General features: G+C 36.6%; 1 protein-coding gene across 1 annotated transcript; it reads right to left on the minus strand.

Annotated features, from left to right (window-relative positions):
• Nucleotides 1–755: 755 nt before the first annotated feature.
• LOC133743055 (probable aquaporin NIP5-1) lies at nt 756–7654 on the minus strand. Its single transcript, XM_062170793.1, has 3 exons — nt 6618–7654; nt 2776–3257; nt 756–1522 (listed from the first exon to the last, which is right to left on the minus strand). Exons 1-3 carry the CDS (start codon nt 6840–6842, stop codon nt 1324–1326), a joined length of 906 nt encoding a protein of 301 aa, XP_062026777.1. The 5' UTR covers nt 6843–7654; the 3' UTR covers nt 756–1323.
• Between the last annotated feature and the right edge of the window lie 7075 nt (nt 7655–14729).

Genomic DNA, 14729 nt, shown 5'->3' on the forward strand with positions numbered 1-14729 from the left:
CCAATTTCACTATATTTTCGAATCCGATCGAATTGGTCAACCGATATATAATATATATATATATATATATATGCACATATTTTATATAGAAGTATAAGAACTTTCACACACACACACATATATATATATATATATCTATATATATATATATATGTATATATATATATATATATATCTATATATATATAAACACACACACACATACATGATATATATATATATATATATATATATTTATAAACACACACATATATAGATATATCTATATAACACACACACACACACACACACACACATATATATATATATATATATATATATGTATGTATGTAGATATGTGTGTATATATATATTTATAAACACACACACACATATCTATATATATATATATATAAAATATTTTACGGGCTTTTACGGGCCGGGCCTAGAGGGCCTTTGGCGGGCCGGGCCGGGCTTTTGCGAGCTTTTTGCGGGCCGGCCCACTACCCACCCGAGGCGGGCTTTGCGGGCTTTTTAACGGGCCGGGCCGGACTTTTAGCCCTCAGGGCCGGCGGGCCTCCATCGGCCCACTTGATCCGCGGGCTTTTTGATGAGGCCTACTTTCTTGGACAACTCCATGTGCGGCCCAGTTTTATTCTCATTTTCCTAAGTTCTATCATCACGACATTGTTTATTGAACCTGCGCATTATCCTACACAATAATAGAAGTATATGTGATATTTCATAGCCAAAAATAGAAGGAAGAAGACAAGACATGCATCAATTCATTCTGCCAGTACATTGATGAAAGCATTATTAATACAACGAAGCCAAGATCCAAAGTCTTCTCACGGGGTCCCCGGACAAACACTTACCATCCAAATTTCAAACTCGACGTTCCATCGTCCACAAGGACCTTTCTGAGATGATGGACATAGACAGGCTAGGGCACACCAACACTGATCGAGCACAAGCACAGTAGCTAGCACATAGTATACATAACTTTACAGAATCACACAATGAAAAGCAAAGCATGGACTTTGCGTCACATCCTTCTATATATTGCATTGCCCCCGTGGCCTTATTATAAAGTCTAGCTCAAACCTCTCACAGCACAACATCAAATCGTATAACATACAACCACACAGTGTGGTCCACACTATGATAAAATGTTTTTTATTGGAGCCAGAAATTCTTGCATACCATCGTTGCATATCTTCTTATGAAACTCGAGGCTCGTCGCCTGGACTTGGGAGTACGAGACGGGCGGAATGCCAAAGAGGAGTTATGTACGATGTTATATATATATATATCTATACACAAGGTTTCTGGTGTTCGCCTTTGTTAACGACGAAAGCTCCTGACCTCACGAGTCGGAGCTCCTATCTCGTCGCCCTGAAGCTTCACGGCTGTGTAGGTTCCGGCCCCGGCCAGGGCACCCAGCGTGGGGGCCACCAGGTATATCCACAATGCCCTATAGTTTCCAGCGGCCACGGCAGGGCCCAGAGTTCGCACAGGGTTCATCGAACCGCCACTTGATGGTCTGTCACATAATAATTACAGATCATTTCAACGTACTAAAAACATGAAAGTAAAAGAGTAGTGGATTCATAACCATGTAGCTAAATAAGGTTCCAAATTCAGATTTCTCTTTATATAAAACTACTGTAGTACCAAAATGATAAGGTTTATCTGTCTGGAATTTTTCTTGTTTCAGTGCTGGAGTAAGAAGCAGCCAAAGCCCTAAATGCTAAAATGATAAGAAAACCAACAATACCGTGTTTTCCCTCGTCTATGTGACGTGTTTGGAGCATGCTGATTCACAACCCGTTTGATTGCCTAGCTCGCTAGGGTTCAAAGCTTGATGACAACTTGCCACTCTCCTACCCCCAACAAATCCAAATTTAAGACAAGCTATTGTTTGGTTGTATTAGGCTTTATGTATACGCCAGAAGCATGTGATTCTATTATGAACTCCCCCTAGCTTTTCAAGTACATGGTGACTGATCTACTTAATATTCCTCGAATAATATATATACTTTTGAATATGTAATTTGGTGGTGGCCAAACGAAAATTACGAATCGAAGAATATATGACAAGGAAAGTAGTCTAGGGATTTATAAAAGAATCTGTTATTTTAATGGGGTGTTCGGATTAGCTAAAAGATGATGATACTCTCATGCATAATTGGTGCATTACTGCATTACATAGCTTTTTATGACTTAAAGAAACATAAAATTTAGACTTGTCATCATAATCTTAGAATTTTAAGAAAGGGAGTTCTTTAAACACAAGATTAGTGCAGCATAATCATATTGCTTTAGTGATTGTGCAAACTATTATTACGTTTCATAAACTAAGATAAAGTACACACATCCACTGATCCACCAACCCACAATTATATTTTAACCAACATCAATTAAGAAATCCAAAATGCCCACTTTTGACATACATGTTATACATCAAGAATCCTACCATGTTCCGAGCATTACATGCTTAGTTATGTATCATTTAACTTAAATATCATTGTCAATGACAATAACTTGGAGATGAAGTTCTTATTTCAAAATTTTGGTGTTTATTTGAATAAAAACTTGAGTATATGATAATATTTGAGTGAAATGACACAATACTACGTAGGAGTACGTAGATGTAAGTTATGACTAAGATGGTGCGCTAATGAGTGTATCTAATATGACAGAAACAGAATATGTAAGAGAATTATTTAAGAATTATGTAAGAGTTATATATGATGAAATAGTAGAAAGAGATGAGACAGGTGGAGAGAGACTAACCCAGCTATAAGAATGTTTAGCATGACAGTTGCCCCAACAGCTAAACCAGCCAACTCTCCCACTGCACGTGTATCGGTAGCAACAGCAGTGACCACGAACAGGAGATTGAAAGTGATGATGAACTCAAGAGCAAAAGCCTGGCCATCGCTCACAGATGGCACCGTGACTCCGCCGGACATGTAGGGATGGTACACCCCCTTGAGGGCAAAACAAGCACAGATGGATGCCGAGACCTGGGCGGCTATGTAGGCAGGGACTTGAGTCCACGGGAAATGGCGCAGGCAGGCGAAAGCAATGGTGAGAGACGGGTTCAGGTGTGCACCGGAGATGTGGCCCGTGGAAAGAATCACGATCATCACTCCAAGTCCGGCGCATGCTGCATTTCCGATAAGGGACTCTGCTCCATTGTACTTCTGGTTCACGATAGGTCCGGCCGTAGCAGCAAACATCAGGATGAACGTTCCCACGAACTCAGCTCCAAGCTGCATACATATACACAAACAGGGATAAACACCGTGACAACCCTAGCTCCCATTGTACCATATAAAGCTAGCAGAAGATCGAATCAAGAGTTTTGGGTTTAGATGTAATTATGTAAATCATTTAATCATGATAAAAACATTTTGTCATTCTTGAATCATGCATACATGTCATATTCCATGGGAACAAAAGAGATTTTGACCAATGGTGCATAATATCTTGGGGTTGCTTTTGTTTTTTTCTTAGGTCATCATGCTCACGGCCCACCGCCCATAAAAGTATGGTAGACATTGAAGAATTCTTGAAAAGTGCTTCGCACATTGGGTGGATCTCATATGTGAGAAAAAAAAAAACAAAAACAAAAAGATTAAAGAAGAACAAAGAAGGAAAACAGAAAGAAAACTTAGGGGCAAACAAAAATTGTATATGTTAGGGTAAGATAAGAAATAAACCCAACTTCTGAGTATTTTCTATCAACCAGTATGGTAAGAGATCAATAATTTGGACTTTTGATGAGATAGATGTGCTTAACCATTAAAATTATTAAGGTTCCAAATCTACAACTGATCATGCATTCATGCTCACCTTTTTACTACTAGGGTTTTGATGGTTTAAAAGTTAACATTTCATGATAGTGGACTTTCTTTCATATGTAGTTTTCCACGATGGTCCTTTTACATTTTAGCAAGAACACAGGATGGACCAAATCTGTGCTCAACTGGTTATAGATGGAAACCTCTAACTAACCTATACATAAATCCCCCTTGACCCACAATTAAGTTAAATTCATGGAAAAAAATAATAAGAAAAATTCCCAACAGAACCTTTTCCATAACCGACCTGCATATTTTAATATGTGTGATAGGATTAGGAAGAAGGCAGTTGTATTGTGATAGAATTAGGCTGTCATGCTTATTTTCGATGAAGATAATGCAAATACCCTCATAGACGTACATGCGTGCGTTAGATATTTTATTCAAAACTATGAGTTTGTAAATATTTGACCAAGTCTGTTAGAGAAAAAGACGCTGAAGCAGGTGAAACAATAAATTTTCTTCCATGGACCTAAATTATTTTTTGGGGTTTTCTTCTTTGTTTGTATATTAGCCTATTAGAGTATGGACAAATCCAACCCAATAAACTTAATTATCTTAGGGTTAATTACAGTTTACCCCCCTGAGGTTTGGGAGTGTCATCATTTCACCCCCTCTACTTTTAATTTTGACTTTTTACCCCCTAAATTTTTCAATTTCAATAAGTCGTGTCTAATTTCTCTTATTTCGTTCAAATTGGACGTTAAATCTGACTCTTGATGGCTAAAATGGTCATTTCAACATAAAAAAATAATAAATAATAAAAAATAAATAAAAAATTTATTTTTTTTTCTTCTGTTTTTTAGTTTTTTTTTTTTTTTTTTCTATTTCTTCATTTTTTTTTAAAGAGTTTTTTTTTTTGTCTTCAACCTATACACCACAGGTTATAATAGGTTTATAAAAACAAAAAAAAATACTCTAGGTGGTTGAAAGCCGCTCGCTGGTCTACGATATTTGTGATATATCTCCAATAAAGTGAATAATTTAGAATATATCCCTAATAAAGTGAAGAAATATCTGTAAAAAATAATTTTACACTTTATCTGTAAATAAATATATGTAAAAAATGATTTTACACAGATATTTCTTCACTTTATTGGGGATATATCCTAAAATTCTTCGATTTATTGGAGATATATCACAAATATGTAGACCAAAAATGATTTTACACAGATATTTCTTCACTTTATTGGAGATATACAGATATTTATTTACAGATAAAGTGTAAAATTATTTTTTACAAATATTTCTTCACTTTATTGGGGATATATCCTAAAATTCTTCACTCTATCGGAGATATATCACAAATATCGTAGACCAGCGAGCGGCTTTCACCCACCTAGAGTATTTTTTTTGTTTTTATAAACCTATTATAACTTGTGGTGTATAGGTTGAAGACAAAAAAAAAAAAAAAAAAAACTAAAAAACAGAAGAAAAAAAATAATTTATTTTTTATGTTGAAATGACCATTTTAGCCCTCAAGGGTCAGACTTAACGTCCAATTTAGACGGAATAGGAGAAATTGGACACGGCTGATTGAAATTGGAAAGTTTAGGGGGTAAAAAGTCAAAATTAAAAGTAGAGGGGGTGAAATGATGACACCCCCAAACCTCAGGGGGGTAAACTGTAATTAACCCATTATCTTATTAATCAAAAAGGAATTATACCTTGCTAAGAAATTAACAACGTTTAAATTTTTTGTCCTTTTGTAATTCTCAACTGCATATTTCAATCAGATAGTAAAGGCTTCACTGTTATTATTCTGGGTCAACAAAACCCGCACTTTTCAACCAACAATAATGCATAAGAAAAATACATTTTTATCAAATTTTAAACACCAACGGATGTGACATGTATGTAAATAAAAATCGGGTATACAAATTTATAGTTTTCTGATGAAATGTGACATTACTAGTTCAAGAACTCTCCTAAAACCAATGATATTTCTACACAGTACTTAGAGGGTCTATTTCATATAAACTTTGAGGAATATTTATAAAGGGTTTCGTGTGTTTTAATGTTCAATGTGGCCCTCATGAACGTAGACATGAAAACGAAAAATGTAACATTGACTGGCTGTGGAGCTTATACAAATCAGTAAATCTAGGGAGGGCAAGTTTGATGAAGTAGTTTAGTTTATCCGTTACCACTATTTAGAGTCTGGCTACAGTTATACTGAAGAATGTCTTTCCTACTATTTCATATGTAAAATGTTATTTAGTTATATCATTTATCAACGATACAATTAGCAGAAGTTTTGCTCCAATGATGTTGGATAATTGCCAAACACTAATTAATAATGCTATACATGTCAACTGGGGAGCGAAAAGGAGAAATAATATAAAGTGAGGAAAGAAAATGAGTGATGTAGAGCAAAGATTTGGTTAGAAAATCATGCACCTATGCGCTTAGATACAACATTTTCAGTTGCAAACTGACACAAAATGCTTTCATCTCATTTTGAAGTTTTATTTCTCGAAAAGGTGGACACAAAAGGAAAAAAAAAAGAAAAAAATTTCAACAACCTAATATGTAAGACTGATTATCACGAGTTTCTAAATTCCTGTTCATTTTAAAACACAAATATATAAATTTGCTAAAACATGGGCAATCACAATGATCACTTTCCAAGAATTCCCAACTGACTATAGTTAAAACTCAAAAGTGGCAGGTAAATAAAGAGTAAACGAGAGTGAAGAAGTTTCTAATTTTTTGGCCGGGAAAAAGGAAGGAATTACAGTGAATTAGAGAGGAGAGAGGCGCGCGTACCTTGCGGGTGAGGGAGACATCGGGAGTCGGGAAGTCGGTGAAGCACGAGTGAGGTTGACCCCACGTGGGAGCATTCACAGGCAAGCACTTATTGCATCGCGGCATTGACTTCCGGTCATACGAGAGCGAGTCCACTCTTCCGACCAGTCCTGAAAACAGCGGAGCTGGTGTCCCCGGTGTCGCCGGCGCCGACACCGGCGGCGTTCCTGGCTCAGATTCCGGCATTTCTTGCTCGGAACTGGGTTGGCTTCTTTTCTTTTTTTTTTATTTTTTCTTTTGGATAGTTAAAAAAACAATTTTTTTTTTTTTTTTTTTTTTTGGGGTTTGAGGAACTGGGTTATAGGAATGAGAGCTTGGATTACATAATTTGAAGGTTTTTATAAAGATGTTGTTACACGAGCTCTGTGATCCAGGCCAGAGTAACTAACACCAAGTACGGATAACTGAGAATTCCTATGGATAAATATCTACAAATCTAATGAATGTTTTTTTTTTTTTTTCGGGATGAAGAAATTGGATTTTGGAAGGCTAAAGTTACATGCTGTGAATGCTTTTATAAATGTGTTTCTAAGGAATAGAAGAGAGGAAGAGAGCCAGGTTAAAACACTATGAATGAAGATAGGAAATGACTATTGATTCATAAAAAAAACAAATATTTTTTGGGTTTTTCTGGAATTGGGTTTTCTGGGATTCTCTGGGAAAGGCTTAGATTACATGCTGGGAATGCTTTTTTTTGTGGTTTTGGTCAAGGAATTATGATGGAAACGGAAAGATCCAGGTATCGAATCTGAAGCTACGGAAATACAGAGGCTGATGAAATTGAAACTGAATGGAAAGCAGAGAAAGGAAGAGAGAGAATACAACAATAGAGGTGAGCTGTAGATGGAGGATGATGAGGTCAGAGGTTTGGAGGGAAGAGAGAAACCAGAACTAGATGAACTGTGAAAGGAGGGAGTTATGAACTGCAAGTGTGTTTGATTAAATGCGAGGTTCATCGACGTTTATATATACACAAATCGAGACAGGGCAAAGTTCCAAGGCAGGCTCCAGCCACCCTCCTTCATAATATTATAAGCAAAAGTCAATGCCAAGGCTCATCATTTTTTAACAGTTCTTGCTTTTTTGCACAATGGTAAGAGTCACTGCCACCCATAAAGCGCGCTTGAAGATCTGTTTAGAAAATGTTTGAAATTGATATTGCACTTGGGGGAAATAGTTAAAAGTGTATTTACAAACAATAGAACAGTAATTTTGTAATTTTTGGTAGAGTAATTTTTTTGTAATGTTAGAGTCATCGCAACCTATGAAGTCACAAGTGTGCTTTTGATACATACCACAAGTGCTTCTAGTAGCATTTGGTAATACTGAATAAAAGTGTCTTATTTTGTAAATTCTATCATGTTTCGATTCATTTGATGTTTCTAATATCTTTAGTTTTATGTTTTTTTTAATCAAATAAGGGATTTTGGAAATTCTATTATGTTTCGATTCATTTGATGCTTCTAATATTAATCATTAGTATTATGTTTTTTTAATCAAATAAGGGATTAAGCGATCAATAAATTGTATAAATTAGTTCAATTAAATACATAATGCAAGCTCAAAGTTCTTTATAGTTGTAGAATCTATTTTTAGTACTTAATAGGCTAGAATCAATTCTCTATAATATTTACCATAAGTATATTGGAAAATTATAACATGGTTCCGGACTATGGTACACGTGGTGGTCCTGATTGAAGTGATTGATCCACATGACTTATACTTATTTCTGATTGGTTATCTTAATTTAATTTATTTTTTTCACCCATGCATGGTTCCCACCAAATTTGAATAATATAATTGGCCCGGACCACCACATGATAATGCCTCGTGGTACTTCAAGACCACAAGATAATTCCCTAAATAAATTGACACTTTTCGTTTTTATGTAAGTTTAGGCTGGCATAACTTTTTATTGCTTCATAGATTATAGAAGCTGAACGCACTTGCCGATGAAGCTTCATCAGTAGAGACTTGAAATTTCATTAAACAAAACACTATATTTCAATCAAACAAGAATTCCACTACCAAAAATGGGTGCATGAACACGAACAAAAAGAGAAAAAAAAAACAAAAAAAAGGTACTGTGTAAATAGGCTTTGGCAATAGCCGAAGACCAGAAGAGAATGCAATGCCGTGTGACTTTAGTGTCGAGCTAATTACTTAATTAGCTCGCGGGTTCAAACAGGCACAAGAAGATTTTGATGGATGGGAGATTATAATTGGCCCCAGAGTAACAGTATTGCGTAACACCCACATTTCATGCACGCTTATAATTCATTTTCATTGACTCTCACTCTCTCACGACCCACATGGCCCTCTCCATCATCCCTGTAATCAAACTGTGCAGCTACTTCAGTTTTGCTTCTGCAGTATAATAATAAAACCAGGCACCACCCTCCCAATTATGCATTAAACAAATCAGAGTGAGACTTTCTCTGTTTAAAACGAAATTGTTTAATTGTTTCTGGACGAATATTTTTCACTCATCGAGCTCAGCATGATTTCTTTCCCCTCTCGTTTCACAGATAATTTAGCTGAGTTTGAGAAAAAGTCGTGCAGATGCTTGGAGTTTCTAGTTGCCAACTTGCCATAGCTAGGCCACCAGTAATTGAGCTTGAGTCTCTCTACGTACCGCTACCCTTTGTTCTTATTATTAACACCCTAGCTACATCTTCAAAAGTCGTCTCCCATTGTCGGTATATGTTTTCGTGCTTCTGATGCGGGAAGCGTGAACACGATAGTAAGGGGCTCCGTCAAGCGTCGAAAGCCATATGAGATAAGCTAGAATCCACTAGCAATTACGGACACAACCGTAAGAAACATAGAGAAATTTCTCTAATATTTGGTTTTTTTTATTGATAGCTTTTCAAAATTACAATCTAAGAGGTGCTTTATATATAGGGCACATAACATAAACCTAATACAACTAGAAAACAAAAAGAATAATTTATTATAGACTAAAACTAGAAAACCTAATTAAAACTCATTAAATAAAAATCAAAACTAGAATAAAAATCAGAAATAGAATCCTAGATACTAAAGAATATTACGCAATCTCCCAACCAAAATTTTGTTCGAGAATCCCGATATATCCAAAAGAGTAATTTATGATTAATTTCATCATTAAGAAGCCTATTTGAATACCAATATCCAATATTCAAATCATTCTTCTTAATGTAGAGACGCTTCTTTTTTTTCGAGATTATTTGTTGAAATTGGCTAAAATCTCGTCCTACATCAGCTTCCTTCGTTTTCATTTTTTTTTTTATCTGTTTGTTTATTTATATATTCATCTAAACGTACAAGTTCGATGTTACATTCTTGCATTACGTAACAGTACTGTAGGAGTAGTGTTTAGATCCACAAGCAAATGAACGGTGATTAATTGTTTCATTCCGAAACTCATTTGCTGGAAAAGTGTGGTTGTCTTCGTTGACGAGCTCGAATGTTAGTCTCTCCAGAAATATAAATAGAAGATTTCAATAATCTCTCTCTACATAGTAGTACAGCTAGATATGGTGGCTCCGCTGTTGTTTGTATTTCACATCCATAATTAATGTATCAAAAGATAAAAAATACTTGCAACAAAATTTAAGATTGGATTTTTTTTTTTTTTTTTTCAGAAGCTAGTTAAGAGAGTATTCAATCCTCTTACTCGAAATTTTATTAAATGAAAAGATAAAGTACCAAAGAGATTGAGGAACTTGACCAAAATCTTTCTTACCATTTATACTAGGGTTGAGATACTGTGAACAAAATTCCAATAACAAATGGTGCACTACTGCACTACATATGAAAAGACACAAGGATTGCTTGCCCATAATAGTTTAGTTACCCTTACATATGATATACGGATAGGAAATTCCACTTGATGCCTAGTTAATTCTTCTCTCTTATCCTTTTGGGGATCATATAAGTAATTGGTTTCATTGGAAAGTCGCAAATTTCTATGCTTCTACCACTAGCTTAGTGAAAGGGTGTGAGTCAACTAGCTACCTCCTCTTCCTCCCCAAGTCTCATATCCAAATGCACCATTTCACATGGTCAATCTTTAACATTTTAAAACAAAATGATTACACACAAAAACCTTTGGTCATGTGTTTAGTGACTTTAGTCAAACGCTAATTTATTCCAATTAAAACTTCAATTCAAAGAATAAACTTAGATTGTATTGCAAGTAAGCTTGATAATTTACCAATACTTAAAGTTAATTAAGATAGACAGCTATGCGTTATAAGACCCTTTCATTTGTCTCCTAATTTTAAAGAACACTTTCTTAACCCTAGACGTGGTGATCGATGAGTGACTGATCTTTCATACATTCCACACCATGACAGATACTCTATTAGTCTATATACATATGGCTATTAATTATGTATCCCCGTCATCATGCTTCAGACAGATTAATAAATTAATTAGTGAAGGTAATTTTGAATCCAAGTTGTAATTAATTCGAACCATGAACGTACACATTTTTAATATTATCATATCTTACATTTCACACATAAAAACATGGTCAGAGCAGAAGTATAGACCTATAAAAAACAACCCTTTAATCATGAATATGGGGCAAAAAAAAACCACTATAATTGTTAAATTTTTATTTAATAAGTACTATTTTGCTTCTTAATTATAAGAGTTCATATGATGGCAACCTATCAATGGGAGCGCCAGCACTTTTTATTTTAATAAGTTTGCTAGCTTCTGGGTTTGAGTGGAGCTTAATTAAACTAAACACAACGCTGGTTCATGTGAAGATTCCTGATGAACCAGACTAATGGGGTATTCTACTGCTACATACTACTTTTAATTTAATTAAAAGTAATGTTTGTTTGTTTTAACAAGACAATTAGCATAATGGCAAAAGAAGAATAATCAGAGATCGAGAATACTTGATAACTAAGTTGCTAATCACCTTCTTAGGCTCTTGATTACCGAGCTCAGCTAACTTGGTAGCATCAAACAGGTATATAGATATATGAAAGGATCGATCGATCTCCAGCTCACCAGGGTGTCTGTGGTTGCATCATGCATGTGTATAATGGAATTTCGCGCCCTAGCCTACGATTTTCTATTCATTCCTTGATCGATCAGTTAGATTATTCTTTTCTCTTTTCTTTTATCAAAGTTGCATTGGTTGATGATCAGCCTAGGCTATTAGTGTATTTCATTAATATTATAATGTGACGGGTTGTACGTTTTTGGAGTTCTGATCATTTGTCGTGAGTATCGACATAATCAAATCCCACGGCTCTCCACACAGTCCCCATACAAGCAATGGGTTGGAGGTTAGGTCACGATCTGATACCGGCCATTTGTGACAATCTTCATTATCATCCAAAAGTTCAAACTGAAATTACTTTGAATTTTTAGGTCTTGCTATGAATTAATATTACTCGTGCATTACCAATATGGAACTAGGGCATATATTGGCATTGTTAATAAAAATTTTAACACAATCCAGTAGTTTTAACTGCAGCCTATTAGTACTCGCAAAATGCTAATATTCTTATGCAACGCATTAGTATTAATAACAACCGGCTATCCTTAAGTAGTGAGGGGAAACAATACCGTTCGCATAAGGTTTCCTTAATCCCACAGGAATTTGTCCAAAGGTCAAAGGAGATGAGATGCTTCTCCATGAGCTAGTGAAAGCTCCAAACAAACCCCATAAAGATACCCAAGTTGAACAAACCTTTCACATCCCACAGCTACTATAAGTATATGTACATCATGGGTTAAAATTTGGAAAGGTAGCTAGCTAGCAATGGAGAAGGACCCAGAAAAGGGAGTTCTTGATTTGTAAAATCGAATTTGGGTCATTAATCAATTATTAGTATTAGTATTTGTGTGAAGGGATTTTATGTAATATTTTCTATATTTAATTTTCTTGGTCTTCATTTGAGTAGTATTTTTAGCTCTTAATCTTCTTTTGTTTTTTGTTTTAAGGTAATACTTTTGAGTTGATATTTCTATTTTATATGCTTCTAATAACAAATAATTGATAAAATTCTCTCGCACTGTCGGGATTCTCTACTATTTTTTTTCCTTCACTTTATTAAGAAGTCCAAGCCCCACTAAACTTGAAATCTTGGATCCGCCACTAGGTTAAACTCCAATTTTCTTTTATGTTTTTTTTTTTTAGAATAAGAGACCTTTATTGAACATAACCAAATATTACATATGGGAATGACTGGTGGTGGACATGAACTCCCCACTCTCCTCCCTATAAACCGAACCAGTTACGGGTCCGTCATCAAGAATGACTTCCATGAGCCAAAAGAGCCTAACACCTAACCAACAATGTCGCCCAACCTCACAGGCTACAGATAATCCTGAGAATATCGATAACACCTCATAGACAACCGCCATAAAAACCAACGCCCTCTTCCACACTGCGTCCCAATGAAGCTAGACCACGTGCAAGGATCGCTTGTCAGCACATTGACCATAAGATAAAACCGAAACTAAAACAACTCGTCCCCAGGAAAGACACCACCTCCGTGGCACATCAATTTGACCCAACCCTCGCTCAACAGAGGGGGGACCAACTATTGACCAAAAGAACCTAGCCACCACCTAACTGAAAACAAGACTCTAACCAACCTAACCAAAAACAAGACTCTAACCAAAAATAGAGAAACGCCGCCACAATACTCCTCTTCCTTGTCATCAGAAATCTGGCCGGCAAGCCACCACCTCAATTCCATGTCTTCGAGCACCCCAAGTCGATGATACCATGCGGCAAGCCACACCAATTCTATCACCGAGAAATTGGTGAAAACATTACCGTACCGTGCCGCTGCCATGCCCACCATCTCCTAAATCCACCACAACTGCCGCCTCCGTCTAGCAACGTGGAGTAGAAATCAGTGCCATACGATCCATGGCGTACCGCTGCCATGATGTGGCCTCTGGCTCCTTCCTCCACGCCGATCGCCCACCATCAGTTTTCCCCACCAACACCGCCGCCTGATAGAAGCGAAGAGCCATACTCGATCTGAACCAGCGAATAGACTCACAGAGCAAGACCCCTGCGATCCCAAGATCGCGTCCGGCAACACCCGCCTCTCGTCGATGAGGCAGAGAGCCATGGTCGACGCGGGGACACCGCCGGACAGGCTGAAGAAATCCCTTTACTCTCTCCAAACCCTAGGTCTCCCCTATTTTGTCGGAGCTCTCTCGTCTGCTTTTATGTTAGACAATAAGTTTTATGCAGACATTACATCACAAAGGTCAAACATTGATCCGATTGGCCGGGATACCCCCAATCTTGTTCTCTCCAATTCAATCAATGGTCAATTAATTCCTTCCCAATATTGGTTTAACAAGTCCCTGAATGTTCCATTACTGATCAATCACTACTCACTCATGGGCAAAACTTTTTTTGGCTTTGTCAAGGGGAACCCAAAGGCTTCCTAGGCCCAAGATAAACCATTTCGGCGCATGTAAAATGCTCCAACTGTGCATTGCAGCACAGTGCCTGGCCACCTCGTGGGCAAAACTTAGTGGAGTGCCTTTTGGGAGGGCCTAGATAGTAGCTAGTAGCTTCCTTCAATTCAATGATATAAGTTGGGAATTTGCTAGATGGTCTTAAAGTCTCAAAAAACCCCATCATATCATTCCTTTCTGCTCCCGAATGCAAACCTCAGCCATTGTTAGAGCTGCAGGTAGGGATTTTCCTTTATCAAAAACTCATACAAAAGCAAGAAAGAATCAGACAAAATCACAAACCCCTCCCCCCCCCCGGGGCCGCGGCCTCTCCCCCTCTCCCTCTCCCTCTATATCAAACCCAAAAGTGAATGGCCACAAAAACCAACTATATAATGGTGGTTTATATATTTAATAATGACATATTCATAATTCTAATGCCCCACGTATCCCATAATTAAGATCACTTTGGACTGGTGAAGTGCAAGAGTTCCTTTAGATTTTGAACTAGAATGATTGCATGTGAGAAAGCTAGGAGTGAGTTGACTATTATATACTGATTCCCTTGGAAAAAAATCTAAGGTAGGTAGCTAGCTTCAATTCAATTCATGCTTTTCAATAATTTATTTTGTGTGGCAT

Source organism: Rosa rugosa, chromosome 4, assembly GCF_958449725.1.
Source record: "Rosa rugosa chromosome 4, drRosRugo1.1, whole genome shotgun sequence".
Classification (NCBI taxonomy): domain Eukaryota; kingdom Viridiplantae; phylum Streptophyta; class Magnoliopsida; order Rosales; family Rosaceae; genus Rosa; species Rosa rugosa.